Below are 26078 nucleotides of genomic sequence, written 5' to 3'. Positions count from 1 at the left end.
TAAAAGCCAAGTGGTGTCACTCACACTTTAAAGGCATGAATCTAGTGAACCTGCAGTATTGTTATTTATATGTAGCTGTGTGCCTTTCACCTAAATGAGTTACAGTTTGGCACAATTGACAGTCTCTTATGCAGGTCTCTTGAGCTAGTGTATGAGGGAAGCACTCATGGTGCTTGGTAAACAATGGTCTATAACTGTTTCAAGTATGAAATATTAAAAGTAGCTGAAAAAATGTTTAGGACACACAATATATTTTTCATTGTACATTTTTTCCGTTGCTTTATTGCTCATATGAGGCCATCATGCATTTGCGTCTTCCATCTGTCCCCACACAAAGACTGAAGTGAATCCCTGTCCTGTTGTTTCACTCACCCCCGTCCTCTCTACAGAGAGAAAGCAAGTAGGCTTCAGTTGTCAGTGCTGTCAGCGTGTTGCTTTTCAGTTTACCACAGTCTCCGAATGCCTTGAAACAGTATTTTATACCATCTTTATTTCCGGAATATTTAACATCAATTTAAACATCTTACGAGGTTTTTAAAATTACAAACACCATGCTAGGCAAACATTTCACATACTGTAGACCTATGAAACTCACAATATATCCGAAGAACATTCTGTAGATAGTATATTAAAACAAACAAACAAACATTTGTTATATAATTTAATAGTTCTCTCTCTCTCATTTTTCCAAAATCAATTATTCACATTTGTGTACCTACATTACATTTGTTTTGATCATATATATATATATATATATATATATATATATATATATATATAGATAGATAGATAGATAGATAGATAGATAGATAGATAGATATATAATAAAATGTATCATTCAATTTCCGTCTCTGGTTAGGGGCTGCTTCTGAAAAACCATTTTAAAGCTGTGGTAGTTTTATACATGAGCCAAAGGATCTTTGCAGACACAGTAATACATTATTATACAAAACACACATAATAAGATATTAAACAGGTAAGAAATGTCACATAAAATAACCAGGCAGCAAACAAATTAGACAATTGTAATATTCTGGCATAGAGATGGCATCAAGTAAAATAAATAACTGAAGAGATGGTATCCAAGGCAAACAAAGCAAAGTTAAAAAGACAAAACCTTTTTTTTTTTCTTTTTTTTTTTTAAGCTAACAGATTTTTTTGATATTCTTTTTTCTTTTGTAATAACCTTATAATTTGTTACTTCCTCACGTAGAATATTTTATTTTTGTAGTTGTTTTAAAATATAGGTTTGGTGCATATGACACCTAGAAAAATAGCCAGTACTGAAGCTGAATTAATTTAGGGTTGAAAAGCAACTTGTTTGGGATTTTGAAATATTAAATTCAGCTGATACACCAGTATAACCACTAATCTATCCCTAGTGGATGGATGAAACAGGCCTACATCACTTAGAAATAACACTTTGAACAAATGCGGTGTTTCCTACATCAACTGAGACTAATGGTGTAGCAGCTGGACCAGAGATTCTTGAAACTTTTGAGGTTCTTATTTTAAATAAATACGTAGTATTCTGTAACACTTAAAAAATGTCTTAATTTAAAAAAAAATAAAATAAAGGATATTTTATTCACATATATCCTGTGGAGTACTGCAACTCCATCCCGCCTCTCTCTGTGTTGTGGAAAGTTCATTATTGTGAAAGTGTCTTAAAGTATCTCAGGAAAACGCCAACTGGTCTGGATCTCAGAATTATCCTCCTGGAGTTCATACAGGAGATCCTGAATGTAGGAGACAAGCACCTCGAAGGTAGGCCTATCCTCTGCTTTCTGGAAATAACAAGGAAAAAACAAATAAATCAGTCCTTTTATTTGTTAACAACTGGGACAAATAGAAGGATTATACACACTTCCTTATAACTGGCATATGAGAATATGAAGGAAATCGGACCAGTATTGGGGAATAATTTAAAATCTTATGCAGGGATTTTTTCTGTATTATTGCTCAAAAATTATGTTAATTTTACCCGAATCAATACTTTCTTGCAAAAAAAACCCTGCTTTGAGCTATCTAACCTTGCCTATAAAATACTATACAGTCCACTGTGGCAGCAATATAAAGAATACCTATATTTGTTGTCGTCAAAGCAGCTAACATACACATTTCATTACAAAATGTGGTTACCAGACAGCACTGTGTGTTAAGCTAAAGGTCGTAAAATCTATGAACACCCTGATGAGATGGTCCTTAAACATGCGTTGGTCAGCAGTAGAAAGTTTATTTCAACATCCAGTTGCATGCATTTCTCATATATTTTAATACAACAATGTAAAGACCTCACGCCAGCAGTCTTGCATGATTCTGTAGACCTTCTCATTGGCCTGCTGGGGGCGGTACAGGCGATAGCCAGATAGGAGTTTATCAATGATTTCTGTGTTGTTGAAGCGCTCAAAGGGCATCTTCCCCAGGGTGTAGATCTCCCACATCAGGACCCCTGTGGAACAACAATACCACTTCATTACAATGAAAAGCATAATCCCAAACTCACCCATCTGGGCTTAATAAGATGTGATTGAGTATGTTACCTGTAAAGTATGTCAAACTAATTAAGCTCATTCTAGAACAGAATAAAACAGTCACATGTTTTTTGGGCTAAAACCCCACGAAAAGTCTTCACTGGCCTTTCCAATATTAGGGCTGGAACTAGGCTGGCATGCTGAGTGGTTGCTTCTTACCACAGTGCACCTCTTTAAGAAGATTATGGTTGCACGAAATAAGTCGGTGCCTAATAAAATGAAAGGGCCTGTAATACCTACTTATTAATTGTTAACTTTTGAGTCGATCAGTATTATTGCAGTGCTATCATTACTGGTGAAATAAGAAACAGCTTTTTGATTTTGAAGGTGAGCACTGACCAAAAGCCCAGATGTCCGATTTGCTGCTGAATTTGCAGTAGAGAAGGACCTCAGGAGGTGACCAGCGGACAGGGAACTTTGTCCCAGCTGAGCTGGTGTACTCGTCATCCAGGACATACCTAATTAAGAGGAGAGAGAAAGGAGGGGTGCAGCTTTACAGGACTGTTGGATGCACTGCATAATCCACTCCAGGGGGAGTTCTGGGTATACAAAATGAATAATACCCTCCACAGTTAAAAGTGGGATAAACAATATAATTCACTCTATACTATAGCAGTCTGTGTGATCATCACGTAGTTATATACTGACAGTGTGCACATAAATAAAATGAAAAGGAATGTACCTGGACAGACCAAAGTCAGTCACCTTGATAGTCCCATAGTCATCCACCAAGCAGTTTCTGGCAGCCTAGAGAGGGACCATAACAAAGAGAACAGAGATAAAACTGGATACAAATGAAGTGCATGTAGAGAACAACCCGACAAGGAAATCGCTACCATTGTGGTTGTTTTTCTTTTATATAGGCACACATATGGCGTTTTCTTTATTGTTTTTCTTTAAGTTTTATTGTACTTGCCAAAAGCAGAGAACTTTGTTAATTTCAACAATGTTCATCCTGCTTCAGCACACGAGACAAAAGTCTGAAGTCGCATTGCTTTTTTAAAATTCTGTTTGTTTGGCTATGCTTTCCTTCTTAACCAGGTTCCATTTTATTTGTAATGAGCTTATGGTTACATGTATTTGTTACTTCCTTTTTCTTTAAAACAACACAATACAATTCCCCCAGTGATCTTTGACACACTGCAGGCATTTCTGAGTTTGGCCAAGTTTGGTAAAAAGCACTGAAACGCTCTTTATTTCGGTGGCTAGCCATAGGTGCCGAAGCCTGTAGCTCCAGGCAGTGCACGGATCCATTCCCATTGGAAATACAAGGTATTCCATGAGCACAATAACCAAGAATCTTCTCACCAGGTCCCTGTGTATGTACTGCTGGGACTCGAGGTAGGCCATCCCCTCGCTGACATCCTTGCACATCTCCAGCAGTTGTATGGGTTGAGGCCGTTTGAGGGTCTCCCTTAGATAGGAGAGCAGGCAGCCGTTTGACAGGAACTCAGTCACAATGTAGATGGGCCTCTGCTTCGTGGAAACACCGTACAGCTGGACCAGATGGGGGTGACGGAGCTTCCTGATGGCAAATTGAAATGGAAATGTATTTATTTAACCAGGATGGAGCCCTTAATACACTTTTCATTGGCAAGGGGGTCCTGGCAAGAAGTAACATGATAAAAAATCAATGGCAAAAAAAGAAACATGTCATTCAAACCAGACAAAAACAGTTCAAACAGCAAAACAAAATAAAAACACAGAAAAGAAAACACTTCCAGTTTAGATGATCCTGGTCCAAGTCAGTATTTACTGGATTTGCAACCCTGGTCAGATTGAAAATAAATATTTCTAAGTGATTTAAAAAGACGTTGTGAAGAGGCTGTTTTAATGTGTGAATGTAATGAGTTCCAAAGTGACACTTTGTCCCAGATCGGATCTCAATTTGGGGATTGTAATAGTGGTCAAGAAAAGGGAACAGGCCTGTTTATAACGGGAATCCTCCAACCTCACCCTAGTTCAAAGAAAAGATTTATTATTTTGTCTACAGGGAAGCTCCAATTGCCCATTTGTTGTTTGGATTTGATAGGATTTCATGTAGTTCCTGGCGTGGAAGAATTGTCTATGAAGTCCCACACATACTATTACAGTCCCTGCCTGGGACAAACCTGGCAAAAGAAGAAACGCTATTCTTGGCTGTACCTCTCCAGGTTACTGAGACCACCCCTTCATTGGGTCCTCAGTGGAAGGTGTAACTTACATCATGACCTTAGCTTCCTCAATGAAATCATCCTCTGACATGGAGCCTTCTTTGATCATCTTGATGGCCACGTCATGCTTGCCTTGCCACTTCCCATGCTTCACCACTCCAAACTGCCCATTGCCAAGCTCTCTTAAGAAGGTGAGATGACGTGGGTCAATCTCCCATACCCCTGCAGACACAAAAACAAGCACAGCTCAAATGCTGGAATCCTTCTGCGACTGTCCTGGCTGAATCTGCTCTGCAGTCTTAATATTCTATCTCAATCCCACGGACAGATAACTAAAGTTTCTTTTCAGACAATGGATTTATCCAGTGAAAAAGGAATGGAATATGAAGCTTTTCACATCAATGATTTGGGACCAGTTCAGTAGTGATTCAGTTTAGGACACTGATTTACTGGGGCATTATTTAAATCTCCAAGAACTTTTGGGTGCACTTACCATATCCTAATCCAGCTGTAGAGGGCGCATGGCGCTCTTCAAGTGCTGCAACATGCCTCAGTCTGCTTACCATCCCTGGAAACAAAACAACAGCAGGTTATTCTCTGTTTATGTTTGAGATCTCTTAAAACGCCACTTCTTAGACAGACAGTGTGACTGTCTCCCTCTTGTGGCTGGAAACAATACCTACAAGGGCTCATCACAGCCAGCCTAGTGGTTCAAGTGTGAAGTATCGGAATCAAATTCCAGTCTCTGTCAGGTAAATACACCTGTTTGGGTAATTCTGCTGCAATAAGTTTTTCTGCTTTCCTTGTAGTTGCAATTGATTAAAATAATTCCTGTAAGTCTTAGCTACTGTGAATTCAAATATCATCGTAAGTTTCAGCTTTCTCCTACAGTATATAAAAAGTCGCATTAGATTTTAAAAAAAACAACGTTATTTGAATCAGTAAATAAAAAATAATAAAAAAAAAATGTTAGAATGTAGTCTTGGGTTTCTTAAACATGGTGCTGTACCTGCGCTGTTGTGTTGATGATAGTGGATCAGTTCGGGGATGGTGCCAAAGCAGTGCTTCTCTGCCAGGTAAAACTGTCCATCCTGTGTGGTGCAAATGTTATAATGTCTGCAATTCCCCCCAGCCTCCCTAGAAAACCAGAGTCTCTTGTTAGTAAAGCAATTACCAGAACTCTACTTATCCCTGAGGAGCTTGATGTATTGCATGTGCTAAGCTTTACTGCAGTGTAATTGCATTCATTAATCAGAAGTACTTCAGTCCTAGCAGGTCTTAATGCATATTCAATAGCCATTGTTGGTACATGTATCCCCTTCTTACCACAGTACATTCTGCACAGTAATTTAGCAGTCTTCTGATACATTTCACTTTTTTTTTTTTAACATTGGTTTGCCAAGTTTTTTTAAAATACATTTTACCATACTGCTCTCGGCTTTACAATGTTTACTTCTGCTTTTCCATGGTTTCACTGTGCTTTATTACACTATTCCAAACAAGTGCTGTATATTCCTGAATCTCTCTCTTTGTCTGGTTGCTAAAGCTGATTTTAATATGTATATATTTTGCTGTTTGCCATCTATATATTTATTTCTATCACTACTTCTGGCTATCCGTTTGCTTGACTGTCTGTCATTCAATCACTGTCTCTTAAAAGAAATAAAATAAGGAATATCATACATTGGCTTACCCGGTAGCTTTACTGAACACAGAGACAGTGTATTTCCCAGCTTTACTGGAATCTCGGACTAAATATGCTCCTTCTTTGTTCTAAGAAGTAAAAGAAAGGTGAAGTTAAACACACATACAGAAAACCGTACCAGCGTCCTGTCTGCAGCTCAGACTAAACCACATCTCGCAGGTGCGTTCACTTGACTCACAGCAATGCAGATGGACTTAACATAAATACCAGTAGCCATTTCTAATACCAACCTCTTTTTTCAGAAGGTTTTCAGCCTGACTCCTGTTCATGTTTTTGCAAAACCATCTAGCAAGAGAGCAAACAAAAATCAAGAAGTTATGTACAGTATGACACATTATTCAGTGCTGAGCCTGGCATCTACAGGCAGTAAAGACTTGGGTCATTCGTAACCGTATATAAACATGTGCTGATAGGTATTAATAACTGACTTGATTCATTAATTAAATATTATTAGTATTTAAAGCTTAGTGAAAAACAGTCGTCTAGCATATTTAAAGATTCATGATAATTTAAGTGTTCTTTATAGATAGGTTATGCCTAGTCTATATTTGACTTGTGCGGCTGTCTATATCCATTTATAGCCGATTGCTTTACCAGGGCAATGTGTTACCAGAGCTCTGGGACTGGGCAAACCCAAGACAGAGCTAATACCACCTAGAGAAAAATAATTACAACTGAGACAGATTTCCCTCATTTGGCCTTGAATATTTTTGTCATCATGGCAGTGATATATTTAATATAAAGAATGCAATTTGTATTCATACACCACAGTAACTCTGAGGAAAAGAGACACTACAGGTGTGTAGCACAGAAATGAATGACCAACCAGCTGCATTGCAATGGATACTCAAATGATTAAAGGACAGGGTCAATAAGATGGGTCTTTTGCATAGAAGTGGTGCCCCAATATGAACTATTGAATATGAAAGTTCTTTCACTTTTAATGGAACTATCATACACTGTATTTGCAGGTTTATCTATTGTCATTACTTTTTTTCCATCTGTATCAAACCCTATGTAGGCCCACGTTTGCTTATTTTAAGGTTTTTGTTCCTACTTTGCATGCATTTTTAATGTGAGCTTAATCTTTAAACAGAATCACCTTTTAATATTGTTCACAGCACACTGAAGGCTGAAGCTGTTTAGAACTCACACTGAAAAATGGCTGCAAGGTAGCAGTGAGGGCCTACACACTGCAGGATTCAATACACATGTATTATTAGCACATTGCTTTTCTAGAAGAAAAAAAAAAAATTAAATTAATTAAAAAAACAACTTGAGACTTCCAAGTTAAATGTCAGGGTTGTTTATTGGTACCAGTAACTTTATTTGGTGTGTTTTTTTCCCCCAATTAAAAAAACAAACAAAACAAAACAAAACAAAAATCATGCTAATAATAATGCAGGATAAAAGATCACTCTTTTTTTAATGTGTACTTTTTTTAATGTGTTCTTTTACTAGTGCATTCAGCATTTCTCAAGTGCTGTGGCTTGTTTCTTAAAATATCCCTGCTCCCTTACTCTGTAAACCTGCTTTATCATATAGTACAAAACCAAGACAGACTTCATACTTACTCATACTTTTCAAGCTCATTCCCAGCTTCTACCACATAGTTACTAGGTATGTAACCTTCTTGCCTGCAAAAAAAATAATAATAAAGCGTAAATTGTGAAAGTTTCATTTTTATGCTGTGAGGTAGTGTGGAAAAGTGATTGATAGCGTGCAGGTGCAGGCGATTAAAGAACAGACAATGTAATCCGGGTAAAAAGGTTTGTTTTATTTATTTTTATGTCCAGTGCCGGACGGCGAAACCAACAGTAAATAATAATGCTGGTAAGTAATACAGCTGCGTGTATTACTTACTTTTATATTCCCTGGGCTGGTCCCGAAATAATAGTCCCATTATTGTATCCCCACATAAACACAAAACTTACTCAATAAGAGATTACGATTCTCCATCCCCTTTTATATGCTGTCACGCACGACCCCTTGGTAAACAATGCAGCTGCTACATTGTTTCCCTTCCAGGTCAATAGGTTCTTGCAACTGAGTCTTGCCTTTTTCCAGACTAACTGACTTCCCGATTCGGGGAAAGAACTGTCAAGCCAGCCCATCAAAAAAAAAAAAACTCTGTCCTCGCTTAGTACCCTCACATGTCGGGTTCATTGTATTTCTGTCACAAGTAGATATAGAATTTATCGGTTACTGTTAACTGCGTCTGTATGTTACCATATGCAAATCTCAGACAGTGATGATGCAAATTCAAACCGTTATTTATAGATACCGTTTGCATATACTATGACAATCATTTTTAACCTTTAAACAGTGTTAAATTGTGAAGCCTTTTTATGCAGAATAAAGTAGCCTACAAAACAACAACAGAATTCAGTAAACAGACAGTGTGAACCCCCATGTTCCAGTTATTATAATAATTCTGCTAAATGTGCAACATGAAGGTGTGCAGCATTAACAACAGCATTTTTACTTCCCTACATAGATTTACTAAGCATTTAATCTTTCATTAAATATATATCATTTTGATAGCATAGTAAAAGTCTTTTTTTTTAAAGACAATAAATAATGTACTGGACTCCAAACACTAAGAGCTGCTATTAAACGCTGACTTCACACTGTTATTTTGTTAAAAATGTGCTGAGAACCAAAGGGTTAATATATCCGCCCTTTAGTTTGCTGACTACCCCTTTACATGATTCTGTCTTTCCCTTTAACTTTCCCTCCTCATTTCTGTAACTCTTTCTGTTCTTTGTTTTTCCCGTCCCCTTCAGATTCTTTCTTTTTTGTTCCCTGTGCTGCTTCTAACAGCATGTTTGCACAGTCCTGTAGAGCTGTCCAGCCTTGGTGGTTGAAGACCTGTACCGGGGAGTCTATAAAGTATCGCACACATTGTTTTAAAATCTTTTTTAAAAGAACACAAAAGATTAAATATGAATTAGTCATACTACATTGGAAATTGAAAATATGTTTTCATTCTGTGTGGGATATGAATGGAAAGCTAAATGCTTGTAGAGAGGGCATCCAAACTGCTTGTCTCACCCGTGTCTGTCTCTGGCCTTCCACCAGTTAGTGTCGGACATTTCCAGTATGGTGTACTCCTCCCCGTTGGTCAGCGGCAAGTCCTGTGGGTTCATGGGAGTATAGTCGTACATCGCCGTCACAGTCTTTTCCGAAGAAGGGGGCGGTGCAGGAGATGGGGTGGGCTGGGGAGGGAGGGGCCTTGATGCCTTCTCCTAGGCAGAGGGTTGAAGACAGAAAAGGCTCTGCAGTGAAGCTTGCTCCACAATTAGAAAACGCCACACTGATCCCTTTTAACCCAAGGTTGCATTGCGTAAACTAAAGCAGCATGAATGGTTAAAACTGCATATCAGAGGCTTATTTCCATTTGTCCTGTTGGAGTGTCCAGCACACTGAACAAAAAACTAGTATGGTCTCTGGACCTCCTAATGACATGAGCGGTGTGCTGGCACAATTCAGCATACACTAAACCTACAGTTCATGCAGTTCAGTACCTGTCTGACGCATGCCTCGTCTTCCTTTGGAGTTGGGGGTAGAGGCTTCCTTGATATCCGACGACATACTTGGAATTATATGAAAAGTGATTAACATTAGGGAATGGGCATTAGTGACTAGTACTCTAGTATGACATACATATTTATTAGAAGTATAGAAGGAGCAAATACTGTATGTACAATAATATAATAATAACTGATTCATGTAAAACTACCCTTAAAGGGTGCATAAGGACCTTTTCTGATTTTACTGTGTTACATGTTCCCATGTGTTGCTACAACTGTTTACATGAGGTGTGTGTATTGTTTTATTTATTTCTTTTTTTTTTTTTTTTTTTTACATTTTGACCACTTTTTTAAACCTTTAAGCTGCCCTGCCTCAAGATGGCTTCCTATGTACCCGCATGGACCTCTCAGAACTACATTTCCCCTCATCCTCCTGCTCACATATGTAACTGAGATGGATTTACCAGTGAGCAGGAGGATGATGGGAAATGTAGTTCTGAGAGGTCCATCCAGGTACATGAGAAGCCATCTTGAGGCAGGGAATTCAATTTAAAAGCTTAAGAAAGTGGTCAAAATGTAAAATAAATAAATAAATAAATAAATAAATTTAACAATACACACACCTTATGTAAACACTTGTAGCAACACATGGGAACATGTAACACAATAACATAAAAAAGGTCTTTATGTACCCTTTAAAATACATGAAAGATACTTTCATATTATATAATAGCCACCAGTTAATAATGCAGGGTATCCACAAAACCACCTCAATACTGTAATCTGCTTGACTTCCCCAGTGGTGAAAATACACTGGCTTGCGAAAGTATTGACCCCCCTTGGCATTTTTCCTATTTTGTTGCCTTACAACCTGGAATTAAAATTGATTTTTATTTGGATTTCATGTAATGGACATACACAAAATAGTCCAAATTGGTGAAGTGAAATGAAAAAAATAACTTGTTTCAAAAAATTCTAAAAAATAAATAACGGAAAAGTGGTGCGTGCATATGTATTCACCCCCTTTGCTATTAAGCCTCTAAATAAGATCTGGTGCAACCAATTACCTTCAGAAGTCACATAATTAGTTAAATAAAGTCCACCTGTGTGCAATCTAAGTGTCACATGATCTGTCACATGATCTCAGTATATATACACCTGTTCTGAAAGGCCCCAGAGTCTGCAACACCACTAAGCAAGGGGCACTACCAAGCAAGCGGCACCATGAAGACCAAGGAGCTCTCCAAACAGGTCAGGGACAAAGTTGTGGAGAGGTACAGATCAGGGTTGGGTTATAAAAAAATATCCGAAACTTTGAACATCCCACGGAGCACCATTAAAGCCATTATTAAAAAATGGAAAGAATATGGCACCACAACAAACCTGGCAAGAGAGGGCTGCCCACCAAAACTCACGGACCAGGCAAGGAGGACATTAATCAGAGAGGCAACAAAGAGACCAAAGACGACCCTGAAGTAGCTGCAAAGCTCCACAGCGGAGATTGGAGTATCTGTCCATAGGACCACTTTAAGCCGTACACTCCACAGAGCTGGGCTTTACGGAAGAGTGGCCAGAAAAAAGCCATTGCTTAAAGAAAAAAATAAGCAAACACGTTTGGTGTTCGCCAAAAGGCATGTGGGAGACTCCCCAAACATATGGAAGAAGGTACTCTGGTCAGATGAGACTAAAATTGAGCTTTTTGGCCATCAAGGAAAACGTTATGTCTGGCGCAAACCCAACACCTCTCATCACCCCGAGAACACCATCCCCACAGTGAAGCATGGTGGTGGCAGCATCATGCTGTGGGGATATTTTTCATTGGCAGGGACTGGGAAACTGGTCAGAATTGAAGGAATGATGGATGGCGCTAAATACAGGGAAATTCTTGAGGGAAACCTATTTCAGTCTTCCAGAGATTTGAGACTGGGACGGAGGTTCACCTTCCAGCAGAACAATGACCCTAAGCATACTGCTAAAGCAACACTCGAGTGGTTTAAGGGGAAACATTTAAATGTCTTGGAATGGCCTAGTCAAAGCCCAGACCTCAATCCAATTGAGAATCTGTGGTATGACTTAAAGATTGCTGTACACCAGCGGAACCCATCCAACTTGAAGGAGCTGGAGCAGTTTTGCCTTGAAGAATGGGCAAAAATCCCAGTGGCTAGATGTGCCAAGCTTATAGATACATACCCCAAGAGACTTGCAGCTGTAATTGCCGCAAAAGGTGGCTCTACAGAGTATTGACTTTGGGGGGGTGAATACTTATGCACGCTCAAGGTTTCTGTTTTTTTGTCTTATTTCTTGTTTGTTTCACAATAAAAAATATTTTGCATCTTCAAAGTGGTAGGCATGTTGTGTAAATCAAATGATATAAACCCCCAAAAAATCCATTTTAATTCCAGGTTGTAAGGCAACAAAATAGGAAAAATGCCAAGGGGGGTCAATACTTTCGCAAGCCACTGTAATAGCTGGAACTGCAGCAACTCCACTCATTAAGATTTTGAATGATCTTCCGAACGCCACTATTTTAAAATCACTGCTATTGCAGGAGGAGGTGGCTGCAATGCAGTGGTTGCTTAGTGGTTAAGTTAATAGTGGTCAGTGCGGATGCAATTTGTTTTTAATTCAGGAATCAAAGTGGAAGAAAGGCTGTGCAGTATGTCAGTTCAATTCCTTATGAGACACACAGGCCCCCTCCGCAGTGTGTACTGCCTAAAGCACCCGCTGGGACTGTCCTGCACTCACCATTTTTAGACTCAATCACTCTGCACCCCAAGGCTTGCTTTACTTCTTGATGACAGCAAAGCCACTGGCCATCTACCCAGAAGCATGGGTGAAATTTCTGAGCCAGGTCTTTATTGTTTCTCACAACTGCAAACAAATACATGCAGTAAGCAAATAAATACACAAATACATGCAAATCTGGAATTTACAGCTATGTCAGGCTAACACTGCTGTATGTCATAAAGTGCTTTATTCTTGTTTTGTGTGTGTGTGTGTGTGTGTGTAAAATGCAGTACTTAAATGGATAGATAGTTAACAGTTGCCTAATTACCTCATGGTTCTATTGCATAATTGCAGTTCCTGTTAGTTCACAGGAGATTATGAAACTGATGACATTATGGCTCAAACAGAGAATCATCTTACGATAAACTAAAGAGCAGCTTGAGCCAAAATGGCAGACATCAGGGTGCAGTTTCTTCACTTTCTGTACTATAGCAACCTTTTCTGTTATTGCCTGGTGTTTATGGGTGAGGGTTATGAGTGTAAGGGAAGAAGGTGTCCTGGAATACCTTGCAGTACCCAGTTTTGAGCTAACATTGTTATAATCCACTAACATTGCACCATACGACACAAGGAAGAAACTTCTCACCTTCTTTCAGCTTATGGATCCATTGCTTTCGAATATCAGCCGTTTTGGCAAAAATGTAGAGTGGGCCTTCATCATAGACAATCTGCAAGACGGAAGGAAGGCTGGCAATTGTGAGCTTTGCAGAAGGTATTGCGTGTCGATGCTTTAAGTAATTGCTCCCCGAGCAATTAAACTTCAGCTAGCACAGGTGTATAAAACAACTTATTCAGGCTCTACCATAAGTGCATAAGTGCATCTTCTTGTTTTTGGTGTGTGCATGTGTATATGGGTGTGTACATGCTAAGTGTGTGGGTGCTCATGTCTGATGTATGATTGTTAGGGGAACGTTGTGATAATTCTGATTTCGTTTCTGTTGACACGGCTCACTAATTTAATTCCTCCCCTGAGTCTTCTACATAGCATTTGTTGTTTTTTTACGTATCTTATACGACGCCAAATTATATTTTAATTATTATTCATTCTTGTTCAAGTTTTGCAAACTAGGAGTAAAACTATTCACAGCCTTAAGAACCAACATCCAAGCACCCAGGTTCTCTCGTACTGTAGTCGTTTAGCAATAACGGACTTGACTTCCTTTTAAAGCAACATGCTGCAAACCCTGCACTGGAGCAAAGCAAATCTGTCCTCCATCTAAAGGGCAGAAACTGAAATCTTGTTTTTGTTTTCTCTCGAGGCACTCATGCTTTTATTAGCGTGCTGCTTTATTTCAGTTGAAACACCTGGTGAACAGTCACAACAGCCTCAGCCCAGAAACTAAAATGAATGATGGCTGATTCTCACTTCTCTTATTTCCTACTTCAGCCATGAGCTGTTAAATCTGTACTTCTGAAGAAACAGAGAGTTTGAAATGTTAAACTCTGCACTCCTTGCCAGACCAGATCTGGGGTAACTGACCAAATTCACAAGGAAAACATTTCCGTTAACCAGGATGCTGGCTTACCTATAGCATGACAAGTGTGTTTACAGTGTCATACCCTGACGTGTTTAACGGTTACACTAACAAGAACCAGCATGACTTTAAAAAGTGTGGTATAGTTAAGCTAACATTATGAACCGCAGATAGGGACTGCCTCTGTCTGATTACACATCCTTAAACTGTGGAAACATGTTTTTTCTGTGAACTTCCTAATTCTTGTTAATTAATTTTCTGAGAATCTGCTCCAGTTTCACAGCTAATATAAAACAGCATTATCTTCATATATATGAAGTGATAATAGTAATACTAATAATAACAGTGTATTTCCCATTCAGCATATATAAAGTTGCTATATGACAGATCTAGCACATACTGAGCAAATCTTAAAGAAATAACACCTTAACATATTATAAACATGCAATGAAAAGGAAATTGACTTGGAGGGATAGATCTATAAAAGTTATTGCACAAAGACATCACGCTGTCCATTCAAGGGCACAGGTTAAATAAGAAGATATCAGGTAAGTCAAATATATAAAGAGGAATGAAACCAGAAGAAACCAGACCAGGGGCATAAAAAGCAGAGACAGATGCAATTGCAATTGCATCAAATCTGCTTCATGTGTCCTTTTGAAAAGGTTTCAGAGGCCGGTCCTGTTTTTTGTAATTCTACTGTAATGAATGTGGAGCCAAAACCCAGCAAATTTAGTTAAACTTGTTGCCTTTCATGTCTGTGAATCTTTGACTAAGTTTGTATAAACTAAAGCAAGTTTACAGTAATGTTATTCAGTTCATTTAACTTCCATTAAATTGGAAATGATATTTGAACTAAAATCAAAGACATTTAACATTGCTCAATATCTTATTGAGTTACTGTGAATTGTACAGGTATTAGATATATAGAGTGGAGGAACTCGTTATAGGCAATTGTGTGTTTAGTTGATAACCAGCTGCTATTATTAACATGACAGCCACAGAACAAAGCTTCCTCAAAAGGGAATCACCCTGGGCTTGGATTGACTGCTCTGCTGGCTTTAAGATTTCTATTAAACATTCTGCTCAACCCCTTTCAGAGTGCAGGCCTGCAAAACACCGTAGTTGTAATTCCCCCCAAATTCTTGAAATTAAAAAAGTAAACACCCTACAACAGCAAATACACAGATCCCCTCGTCCCCCTGCCTCCCCTTATTGGCCTGTTAGCCCTGACGGCCTGTTGTTTAATATACAAACCTTAAGTTTGGTTAACGAAACTAGATTAAGTTTGCTTACTAATAACAGGTCAGGTGCTTCTTACTTGAGTACATCAGGTTTAAATAAGACATTTAAACACAAATGAACACAGTTTAAATGAGGAGCACCAACTGTTTACGGCGTGGTTACCTGGAAAGGAAACATTTTGTCAGAGTGGCAGTTCTCCTCTGGCACCACGGTTTCTACACATTTGATTTTGTCAATATCCACTGACCCCTTCAGACCTTTCCTTTTCTAAAAAACAAACAAACATATACACATATATATTATTCGTAATACAAAAATAGATTACAGAAACCAAGTTACCAGTTGTACTCACTAATTTAAAGTGTTAAACATAACTAAAACGCGACACTACGTATTTTTGATTGGTTACATATTTGTATTCTTTTTTTTCTAACCATAACATTTTCCCTTTATGAAGAAAGTGCCACAAACCTTACACTGGGGCAAAGTCTGTGTGTCTGGCTTCTAATCTATTGTTCATGCTTCTGAATCAGATGTGTCACAATCGACCAGTCTTCCTTGAGGTTTAAATAAGTCAGGGAGGAGGGATTGAAAGGAGAAGCAGGGCTTCATGATCCTTGCCCTGAATCTCAGTCTAGGCTGGAAACCATAATCCCTTGGTCAGGAGAAACACTATACAAAGTCGTCAAAGAACTGACCCATCAGCAACGCTGGTAGAAAACTTTAAAACGCACTGGGGTCTATCCAACTGCTGGGAACAGCTGTGGATCCAAACACTGCCACAGATGTAATTGAATATTAAAATATTACCCTCCCTGGCATGTTTCATATTGTTACAGATAGAAATACACTGCTCCCGGGCACTGTGTGATGTTTGATTTTGATAACACTGATACATGGTCGTGCAGTACTGATCTAAACTGTGGTATTCAGATCTGCTACTGGTTATATCATTTGAATGGACCCCATTGAATTATAATCTCTGCTGTTGCGTGTGGTTCAGTTCTTCACCACAGTTAGGTTCATATAACTTGTTTTAAATCCAGCAACCAGCCACTGTGACACCAGAATCAAGTAGGGAATTATGAAATGCAGACATACCCCTTTCTCAATATCATAGTCATAATAAGAGATCTTGTCAGCTGTCAGAACAAACAGCCTTTCCTTATAGTTCAGTGGCGATGTTTTCTTCTTTTGCTGGGATCGTTTGAGGAAAATGTCTTCCAATATGGAAGTACTCATTGTCCAGTCCTACAGCTCTTGCGTCCACCTGACATGATAGCATACAAGCCCATTAGTCAACACAGAAGTGAAGCATGTAATCAGATTACTGTTTAACAGTGTTCAAATAAAACAGATGTGTTCTATGCCACCTACTGTAACAAGGAGCTGAATCTTCTACTTCCTCTTTGTCAAATAGCCCACTTTAAGGAGCATATGATATAAGAATCAAGTGTGGTCGTATCTAGTGGGCTTTATTCTTACAACCATATGTAAATATTTTAAAAGAACAGTGTAGCAGACAGTGTTGTGTGATACACTGCCGTTACGGAGTCTATCCCCTGTCGATGAAATGATGTTAAAAGCGCAGGACAGACTCCTGCAGGGCTGGCCTTTGTCCTTCAGAGGGCGGTAGCTTGTTGGAATCTGTTCTCGAGTTCCTGGGTGTAAAAGAGAAAGCTGGCTCGGTCATGGGATCGGAGGACGCCCACTGAACATTTCGTTTTCCTGAGCCGTGTGGGGAATTGCTGCGGTGAGGAAGAAAAAATGATTGGACATTCCAAACTGGGGATAAAATCAGGGGCACACTAAATAAAAAATCAAATCTAAAACCCAGAATTCAGAGGAGCCAGGCTCTATTGCTTAACCACAATGCAAAAGTGTGCAAGGTCGTTGGGTCACGCCTAGCCCTGTTACAACAGCAATCAATTTAGTAATACAGTATGCCTCATAACTATGATTAAAAACAAACAAACAAAAAAAACACACTTGTGTCCCTCTGATTTTATCTTCATATATAAACTTCATCTGTTCATCACATAAGGGCATCAGCATAAACCCACTGAACCCTGGAGCAGAGGCAGTGCTTGAGATTACATATACATTTGCATTACTAATTGAACCCAAGGCTTTACAAAGTAAAGAAGGACACAGGACTGCATGTCGATTTGGTTGGGCTTGTATTTTGCTGTCTCCCCTATTTAACTGCACACTGTAGCTACGCTGTTTCTTAACAGGAGTTTTCAGCTACACTGGTTCATTTTCACAGCTCTCACTCAACACAAGGTCTTATGTTACAAAACTATCGGAATCTCTTCGCAACAAAATTCATCAAGGCTTGAGAAAAGGTTTGATTAATTATTCCATTCATTCATAAACTCAGTAGCTCAAATATACATTCCTTTGTTATTTAACTAACTTAACCCATTAACTGAGTCATCAACAACAGCCTTCTCAGTCAACTGGCGGCATATCTGAGTAATGCTATGATTAAAAATGAAAGTACAGATATGGGCTACTGATTTGCATGCCACTGCTGTGTTAAAAAAAAAAAAAAAAAAAAAAAAAAAAAAAAAAAACAAAAAAAAAAAAAAACTGTTGAAAAAGCTTTCCTAATTTGTATCCACCTGCTCAAATGCATGTCTACTTTACCATGGCAAACTGATTTCAAAGCTTTAATTTGCTTTTACAACAGCATGCTTGGCTACACTTTGTGAGGCTTTTATCATAATAACTTGCAGACCTTTATAAGAGTCACATTTTGCCCACTGCGCAATTAATACCCCCTGTTAAAAATGAAGTCATGTGATTTCTTTTAAATCTGCACTCCCAAATCCCATGTTTTTTTTGTTTTTTTTAAATCTATTATCGCCTGCTGAGACACTTTTGCAGGTTGTGGGTTTAATTTTCTCCATTATGATGCAAATGCAGACTGTGTGGGAGAATCTGGTTTCCTAACTAGTTGACCAGGAAACCTGGTCTCCAGGAACATTGAAACATTGGGCACAATTAAGACAGATGAGCCTCTTCATAATATCTTCCTCTTTCATGAAATCGTGAGTAAGTAGTTTTTGATGGTTCAAATCCAGTTTCTTATGCATATTAATATTATCCTGTATTGTATTGTAGTTATATTTTGGAGTATATATTCTACTATATAGCATACACTCCAATATTTGACCATTGAAAATAGGTACACTACATTATTATTATTATTATTATTATTATTATTATTATCATCATCAGAAGGTTAGAGCAAATTTAAGGTAGAAGAGCACAAAGTTTCTTTTAAAATATGTATGTTTTATGGGTTGGGATGGGTTACATCACAACAAAGAATAGTCACTTTCAACCTGGTACTCAGGACAGTGGATTTCAAAATGATGTACACATTATCAAGTTCAGGATCTGGTAGCAAAATAAGACAGCCAGTATTATACCGGCCAAATAGGTAAAGTTATAGGGTATGATACACTTATAGTTAGAATCTGCTGAAGCACAACTGTGAAAAAGCACACTAGATACATAAGAATCTGAACAGCACACAGAAAATAGAACGTTGATGATGCTCCTTATTAGACAACAGCCATGTGACCTTATGTCTGAACATTAGGGGATATTCCCCAGGTATTGTAGTTGAAGACCCTCTACTGCTTGATCTCAACTATACTGCATATTATTTTTGCTAGTAAAAGCTAATATAATGAGATAAAAACAGAGCTGTCCGTACCTATTGTCCATTATCAATGCTCTAGTCAAACAGAAAACTATTTTAAACCCCTAATCATTTCCTGCCTTCTTTATAAACCATGTATCACCCACCTTCACACTATTAAAGCACTCACACACTCAAGTGTTACCCTTAGCACATTTGCAAAGACTCCCTGCATGCTATATTCTACAAAACTGCCTGCTGATTGGGTTTCAACATGTTAGTCAGAAAGACGGATGGCTGAAGTACTGCTAAAACTGGGTATATTAGGGCAATGTTTTGCTATTTAAAAAAAAGTTACGTCTCTTGTAGAAAAAAAGGTATTTTTTTTCCAAAGAAATTTAAAATGCGGTCCCAATGTCGTTGTATGAGAACTGGACTGTGGTTTCAGTCTGAAAAAAAGGTACAGCTTAAATCTTAAATGTGCTCTTCCTGTGTTGAATTGATAGCTTGGGTCATACTATTATTCTTCTTTCAACCTAAAATGCCAGTATGACCCATTGGCTTGCAATTAAGTCCAGGATAGGGTTAAGCCATTTTATCCCAAATCCCGTATTTCTATTTGTCATCCTAACAAATATATAGAAACAATAGTCAATTTGTCACACTGACCATGGCTTTAGCAGCTATGCACAGCTACATAGCTATTTATGTATAGTTAAAGCTGGCCAAGAAATATGTTTAATCTGTCAACCCAGTTGCCATTTGTGTACAACTGAGCAAAGCACACGCAATGATACAGTGAAGCAGGGCACAGTCATCTTGGTTTCCTCCGGTTGCATTTTGGGAACAATTAATACCTGAGACACAATTAATTCCTGAGGCCTAGTCTATCAAGCTAGTCCCATGTTGGCCCTATCTTGACACAGAGCTGTGTGACACATTGTTTTTTATATTACTTACAAAAGATTTCTGTTTTTATATTTTAAGACTTTGGGAAACATTTATAAACTAGTCTTCTAACTACTCAGGCTATTGTTTGTATGCTATTGGATCTAGTTGCATGAAAATGTAAAACTGGGCTGACTTAATTCATAGCCCTTGTGTATAGGGACTACTCTTACAGCAACTTTATTGTAAAAAATGGATGCAGAGCTCTGTACCAAAGGAAACAACCACAGTTTTATTTGCATACACACACACAGAAATGCTGTGTTGCAGTTAGATCTGTGTATTCTTATCTCCTGGCTTTCCCTTGTGTGTTCTGAGTGTTACCCAATATTAATGCATAGTAACTACAATAAGATTTTAAAATCAACTGCACAAGACAAGCAGTGTCTGTTATATCAATTGTGTGTTAATTCCAATATGCATTCCTAATATAGTGCATATAAAGAGCTTCCTGATGAAAATTATCAGATGAGGTTTTTTTTTTTTTTGCACATCACTGTGGTAAGTGCATGCAAGAGAAGGCTAACCACGGATGTAGAATAGCAACTGTGTCATTATGCCTTAAATAGTGAAAGGTCTTATTACTTAATGTGCCTGCATTGGCTCCAAGCACGCATTGAACTCCTGACAGGATCTTATCCCAGCTTCTATCAAATTATATCCTTCCTATTTGCATGGAGCCTCTGGTACTGACTAATTTGTAACAAAGGTGCTAGGGTCAGATAACCCAAATGAGCAAGATTTGTAAAGAGATTAATTAATATTCTAATATAATGTATGGGCCAGTGACCCATTTAGTTATCTTGCAGCAGTCACAGAACTAATGCTTAACACCCATAAAAGCCCAACCTGTACTAAACGACCCAGTGATGCAATGACCCAATGGAGTAGACTGTAAGTAAACCCTGTTGCATTGCTAATACTTGAATGCTTTTTTTGACTTACAAGATGTCTTCCTACAGTGAGAATTACGAGACAGCTGTAGTGTAATTGCTGGAATTCAGTTGACAGTCAAGTCTCGTAAGTCAAATCTGATAAGACATGGCCAACAGTGAGGAGGTTCTTTGTTTTACATTCCCACACACACACCATTTACAGCAGCAGGGCTTTTGCCCTGCCACACCAATGATGAGCAAGTGTTAAAATGGGTAACCTGTTTAGAGAACAAAAATGCTAAAGTGGTGTGTAGTGCAGTTATTACAATGTTTTCCTTTGTTATGTTTTGGTATGTTTCTCATGGCTCTCAAGAGCACTCTCTGATCTCCCCTGCTTTCAGTCCAGTAGCTTTCTAATAATTACGAGCTGCTAATTTTGTGACTGCTGACACGTCTTCAAAGTTCACTCAGAGTTAACCGTTTTTTTAATGCTCTTGTTTTCTGGTCAGTTTCATTCTTATTTTCTGCAGTTATTTTTGCAGTTGGTCCATCTGGGTCAGGGGTGGCCAACCCTTCTACTTGGAGAGCCACAATCCAGCAGATTTCATAGGCAACCCTTAAATCATCAATTTCTGAAGAATTCAAGTCGCTGATTATTTTAGCAAGTTCATTTGTTCAATTAAATCAGCTCTGGTCCATGACAGCTGCAGGGTGTTCAGATTTTTGTTCCAAATTATCTCTAAATTACTTAATTGAACAAAATTACTACTTAAATTGAAAAAAAGACTGCTTAACTAATCAAAATTAAATTGTTCCAAGTCTTTAGAAATTGACGATTAAGGGTTACCTATAAAACCTGCTGGACTGTGGCTCTCCAGGACTAGTGCTGGCCACCCCTGATCCAGGGTTACAATATGACTCCATGTGCAGTAGGACAGTTTGGGAAAGTTCAGGCTTTTCAACTCACACCCCAATGCATTCTTGTTAGTTTTACCTGTCTCAGGTAACCTTCACAGCAGGACTACACTTACCAGAATGTATTAGGGTGTGAGCATGGCCTTAACTAGCGATGTGGATACCGAGGTCGTGTCCTTGGTTGTTTTTTTTACATTATCAGTGCTGATGCTCATGTAAACATTCTGGTAAAGTACAAAAGACTTGTGAATTTTCTCTGTTGGTTTGCAGTGTAACACAGATTTGGAGGTTGAATAGTAAATACCAAGTGATCATATAAATACTACCAGCTATAGCTTGAAACCTAAGTGTGACCTTGGTAGAATGTCACATCTGGTTACGACGCTGGGTGTGGGTTGAAAAGCTTGAACTGTTACAAACTGTCCTAGTGCACATGCAGTCATGTGGTATACAGTCCAAAAATGGTATGCTTCTGTAAAGTGATGTATTATATACATTCAGCAAATTATACACATTCAGAAATGTAGGGGATTACTGACACCATTCTACAGAAAATGTATCTTCATGGTTATATAAGATACCATCCTTCTTAAACAAACTACTTTTAAAACATCACAGGGTATTATACAAGCCTTTGGCTGTCACCTGGCTTGGTGAAATTTGGTTTCATGTCTTTTATAATTCAAGTTTTTAAATAGGTTTTGGTAGCATTTAAGCATTAAGGTGGCTGTTGAGCTGGTTTTGGTTTTCATATATTCAACTGTTAGAATAACAATTGCACAGTCTAATAATTTACTGAGTTTTAATGAAAGAGCCAGTATCACCACTACCGAAATTACAGTAACACCTGTCAATGAAGCTGTTCCCTTGTGATTTATATGACAGCTTGGCTCATCACCTTAATTTTGCACCAATCTTCACCAAACCTTTATCATACACTCCTATCCTCCTATAGACGTGCAGGATTGCATTGGGCTGTCATCCGATAAACTCTTCATTGTAACCTTTAAGGTGCGGTTCAATAATTAAGAAATGAGGGTTTATACTGTATTTTCAATGTTTTCTAAAGCTCCACCAGGCGAGTCTCTGAGAGCCAGCTGGACAGACCCAGTTGATTGTCATAAGATAAATTCAGCTCTGTTTATTCAAAATCACCAACGTTAGCCCAACGACCCTGAGATTTACTAGATTGTCTGCATGGCTATAAAAATAGAAATCAACTCACAAACTGATTTTTTTAAATGTTTGTAATATACTGTTTTATCTTTTTCTTTTTACAGAAGTGGCTGGATTTATTTTTGAACACTACCAGAAGCTGTTGTTCTGCATTCTGCGCAGTCAAGGGTAAGGAGGAAATTAAAGGTTTCAGAGCGGAATACAGAGGCAACAACGAAAACCCTTAAATAGCACTTAATTGGGGCCATAAATAAATAAATAAATAACAATACTTCTAATAATACAAAATTATTAAAAGCACATGCTACGTGCTGAATATTGTAAAAATGCTTGCATCATGACATCTGCTCCAGTGGACCTGCTTTCATGCTGCACTGCATCAATAAGGGCTCTGAACACTACACTGGGTAGACTGCCCACTGTACATTAGGTACCCTGCGACCCCCTAGTGCCAACACTGAAAAGGACCTGCACTTACCTCCACTCTCCTCGAATCCAGCCCACAAGACACCTAAGCAAATAAGCGTGGCTCCGTTTTATGGATGTAATTTATTTCGCTGCTGGAAGCCGGCTGTGTCAAGCCTTCGATGTGTCTGTTAGCAAAGTGATAGCACAGCCCTCCCCCAACCTTTAAATAGGAACTTTTTTTCTTTACACAGTTCCCTTTTAGCTTCCTGGATAAGGCTGTTATTTGTTGCTGCATAGAGGATGTTACTACCTCACTAGCTTTATAGTGTTGCTCTTGTTCTAAATTGTGGCTCACCAAAAACAAACAATAATTCTGGCATTTACTTAAAGATATGCACAGTAAAGATTTGTGCTTAAATTCAGAAAGGATGTGGTATTGTTCTGTATAGAGGACATTTATAGCATCTTAAATACTTCCAGAAATACTATCGCAGTGAGTGAAACTGCCCCCACCCCGACCACACCTACTTTTCTGTCATTAACCAACTGGCCACGTAAAAGACCTAAAAGTGGCAGCCAGGCATGCTGACTGCTTTCTTTAGCCTCTTATGGGACCAAATACATTATAAAAACATAATTTTGTTCTATTGTGTATCTCTATACACGGCACATGTCAGAATTGCAGAGTGACTGGAAGGGTCCAACAGGTAAGACTTGTGGAATTATTCATTTAGCTATTCCCAGAGGTTCTTTTGTGAACAAAAAGGTACCAGATCTTATCATTATGGAAGAAGGATTTTTGTTTTTAGACCAAATATACTTACCTTGATTTACAATAGCTTCCATATTTGCTTCAAGTTCTCATGTGCTTGTTGGTTTTGTGCCTTATTGTTGGTGTCGGTCGCTGCATGTCAACCTTTGCCTACCCATGTTTTATCTTCTTGTTTGAACTATATCAGGGGCGGGCCGAGTAATCTGGTGAACAGGTGAGACAAGCCCTATCTTTTTGGCATTTCGCCTTTTTGGTTGTGAAGAAAACTAGTAATTATCTTACTCGTTGATGTTACATCCTAAAATATACCATTACAGGACACGTTTTCCTATACAGTTCATTATTCGGAAACGGCATCATTCTCACCTGTCAGACAAAAAGAAAAAAAAAAGTGTGCGATCCGGCACAAATGAACCCCTGGCTATACCCCTTTAAATGAGCTCAAACCAAGATTAGAATCTATTTTCTTACCTCAGATTAGATTAGCAGCATTATCACTGGCCCCCACATATCTCATGCTAAAAAACTTTCATTTGATACACATACTTTTCAGAACCACAAAGATAAAAAATTAATGAACCCTGTTCCTTGATGGTATCCAATCACTTCCTGTGCAATAGGTCAGATGACTGACAGGATGTGATTTCAAACTAGGAAGTAGCAGCAACTTCTACTTCTTCATTTTTTTGTTCTTTGTTCTTTGTGCCCAAGACCAAACAAGAAAACCACAGTGCCAACTTATGTTGCCACAGTCCCTTATAATAAAAGTTGTCCCTATTTTATGTACATATTTTATATATTTTATTATCTCTCTCTCTCTCTCTCTCTCTCTCTCTCTGTGGTAGTTTTCTTTTACACATGTAACATAGACAGTAGCCCTAGTGAATGCTGATTCTGCTGAATCATTTTCCTTATAAATATGCAGTATGGTTTTTCGGTTCCTTGCGCCATGTTCACAGTACAAGGAACTAACAACAATGATGGCTGCAAAAACAAAGGTGAACATCTGTGATGTAGAAATGTAGTAAATGTTACAATGCTTTACCACTGTGATGATACCTTACTTTACTATGCTTTTACCAAAGCACCCCTCCAGTAAATGCAATCAATTCTGCTAAACTTCCAGTTTTAGCCTCCACAGTTCCAGCATATTTTCTTTCCGGTTATCAGTGTTAACTGTAGTTTTGCATCATATGACAATGATCATCTTGAGACGTCAGGATGTAGTTTATAATAGTTATAATAATTCGGAATGGTCCTCATTGCAATTTTTTCTTAAGTGTGTGTCAAAAATGTGTTTCACAGGAAAGATCTTTCTTTAAATATGTCACACAGTCAGATACTTGTGCTTCACATACTGTCCTGGTGCTACACGACTGTTTTCATGGTTCTGACACTAATACACGTTGTTGTGATACGAAACTATCCTAAACTTATCCCCTAAGGTCGCGGAGATTGGAATTGGAAATAAAATAAGGAAATAATAAAGATTATTCCTACCCAATCCTCAGTGAGAGACTATTTTTGGAGATGTTTTGTAGATCTGTAGCTTCTGCATTCCTGAGTATCCACGGCTGGGCATTCGCAGGCACAACCAAACACTGTGAAACAGTTCCCTTATTATCAATTAATCGACAACCCTACAACACCATTTCAACCTTTGGTTACTTTAACGTGATTCTGTACCAAGCCCCACGCACATGTTGTGTAGACTGTTATCAACTTACATGCCACATGATTAATGAATACCCAGTCAACCTTGCACTTCAGTAATTAATAATAGTGGTCACCATGGTATGCCGTTCTTCTTTAATGAAAGGGCGGCTGCTCGAATCACTGATGTGACTCATTGCTACCATCTACTGGTCATAAAACAGAATACAAATATTTATTTTAT

The 26078-nt window shown here is 38.4% G+C and overlaps 1 protein-coding gene across 7 annotated transcripts; it reads right to left on the bottom strand.

The window, feature by feature from the left end:
• Positions 1-798: 798 nt before the first annotated feature.
• btk (Bruton agammaglobulinemia tyrosine kinase) lies at positions 799-25767 on the bottom strand. Of its 7 annotated transcripts, XM_041255873.1 has the most exons (19): positions 23480-23696; positions 16810-17180; positions 16534-16702; positions 15595-15699; positions 13299-13380; positions 12671-12796; positions 9920-9987; positions 9447-9640; positions 7967-8029; positions 6623-6677; positions 6381-6460; positions 5697-5824; positions 5181-5255; positions 4738-4909; positions 3843-4059; positions 3217-3281; positions 2874-2992; positions 2295-2452; positions 799-1787 (listed from the first exon to the last, which is right to left on the bottom strand). In XM_041255873.1, exons 3-19 carry the CDS (start codon positions 16672-16674, stop codon positions 1668-1670), a joined length of 1968 nt encoding a protein of 655 aa, XP_041111807.1. In that variant the 5' UTR covers positions 16675-16702; positions 16810-17180; positions 23480-23696; the 3' UTR covers positions 799-1667. The 7 variants fall into 7 exon arrangements, with proteins under 7 accessions (XP_041111807.1, XP_041111810.1, XP_041111811.1 ...); XM_041255876.1 differs by lacking the exons at positions 16810-17180; positions 23480-23696 and adding an exon at positions 25682-25767; XM_041255877.1 differs by having other exon boundaries at positions 9447-9637; positions 16534-17180; positions 23480-23701.
• Positions 25768-26078: the final 311 nt, after the last annotated feature.

The sequence above is a fragment of the Polyodon spathula genome, chromosome 7 (genome assembly GCF_017654505.1).
Source record: "Polyodon spathula isolate WHYD16114869_AA chromosome 7, ASM1765450v1, whole genome shotgun sequence".
NCBI lineage: Eukaryota > Metazoa > Chordata > Actinopteri > Acipenseriformes > Polyodontidae > Polyodon > Polyodon spathula.
This window is presented reverse-complemented; position numbering and strand designations above follow the sequence as displayed.